General features: G+C 38.8%; 1 protein-coding gene across 1 annotated transcript in view; it reads left to right on the top strand.

The window, feature by feature from the left end:
• LOC109849321 (vacuolar fusion protein MON1 homolog) overlaps positions 555 to 889 on the top strand; it is a 9,776-nt gene continuing 9,441 nt past the window's right edge. Inside the window, 1 exon segment of the mRNA XM_020419135.1 lies at positions 555 to 889. This exon segment is cut by the window's right edge and continues 11 nt beyond it. Coding sequence (XP_020274724.1) covers positions 670 to 889 — 220 coding nt within the window. The 5' untranslated portion in view covers positions 555 to 669.

Below are 889 nucleotides of genomic sequence, written 5' to 3'. Positions count from 1 at the left end.
GCGGCATACTAGCAGCGTAATAATAATTTTTCAATTTGGATGATTGGAGTTTTGCTATTATTAATAATAGTGTTCTAAATATACATACCAGCAATTCAAATTTAAAATTTAAATAAATCTGAAAATTGTTACCAGTAGAATGATCTTTTATAAATCAACAATCTAGTCTAGAAGTAGAATTTTCAATAATTTCAATATATTTTACATATGTTTTACATGTTGTCAAAATTAACATCAAAAAATTCCTAAAATTGCTTAATCTTTTGCTCCTTGATAATAAATGATTAAAAGCGTATCAAAATTGCGGTGCATATTTTCAATTTATTAATCTAAACATTAAATTTGGATTGACACGATTCCATTTGTTAGAAACTATCAATAGTTAGTTGCCTAGCTTTGCTCAAATTGTCCTCATCCTAAAATAATTCACAGTTTCAGTTCCTCAGCATTTATTTTCAGAAATAGAAGCCCAAAGGAAATCAAAATCTCCCTGACCGCTGGGTCCCACACAATGTTTTGTCACCGACCTTAGATTAACCTCACCGCTCGGTCTCCAAAAGACCAAAAGAGCGAGCGGAGAGCGACAGATAGAAACCACCAAATCAAGCAAAATATTTTAGGCTCCGAAAATCCTTCGAACCCTAATTCTCCCTCAAAACCCTAATTCCCATGGATCCCGATCCAAACCCTAGCCCACACGAAGACGAACCACCTCGCTTAGATTCCCTAACCCTAGAAGAGGGAGCTGGTGAAGGATCTGGGAATGCTCCGAGGCCCAAACTGCCTACCAGCAACGGATCTTTGCCTGCCGATTTCTACGCAGACCAGGAGATCGAGATAGTGGAGGATCCGCCGTCGCCGGCGAGCCCTAGCAGCAGCGGTTACGCCG

The sequence above is a fragment of the Asparagus officinalis genome, chromosome 7 (assembly GCF_001876935.1).
Source record: "Asparagus officinalis chromosome 7, Aspof.V1, whole genome shotgun sequence".
In the NCBI taxonomy this organism is placed as follows: Eukaryota; Viridiplantae; Streptophyta; class Magnoliopsida; order Asparagales; family Asparagaceae; genus Asparagus; species Asparagus officinalis.
This window is presented reverse-complemented; position numbering and strand designations above follow the sequence as displayed.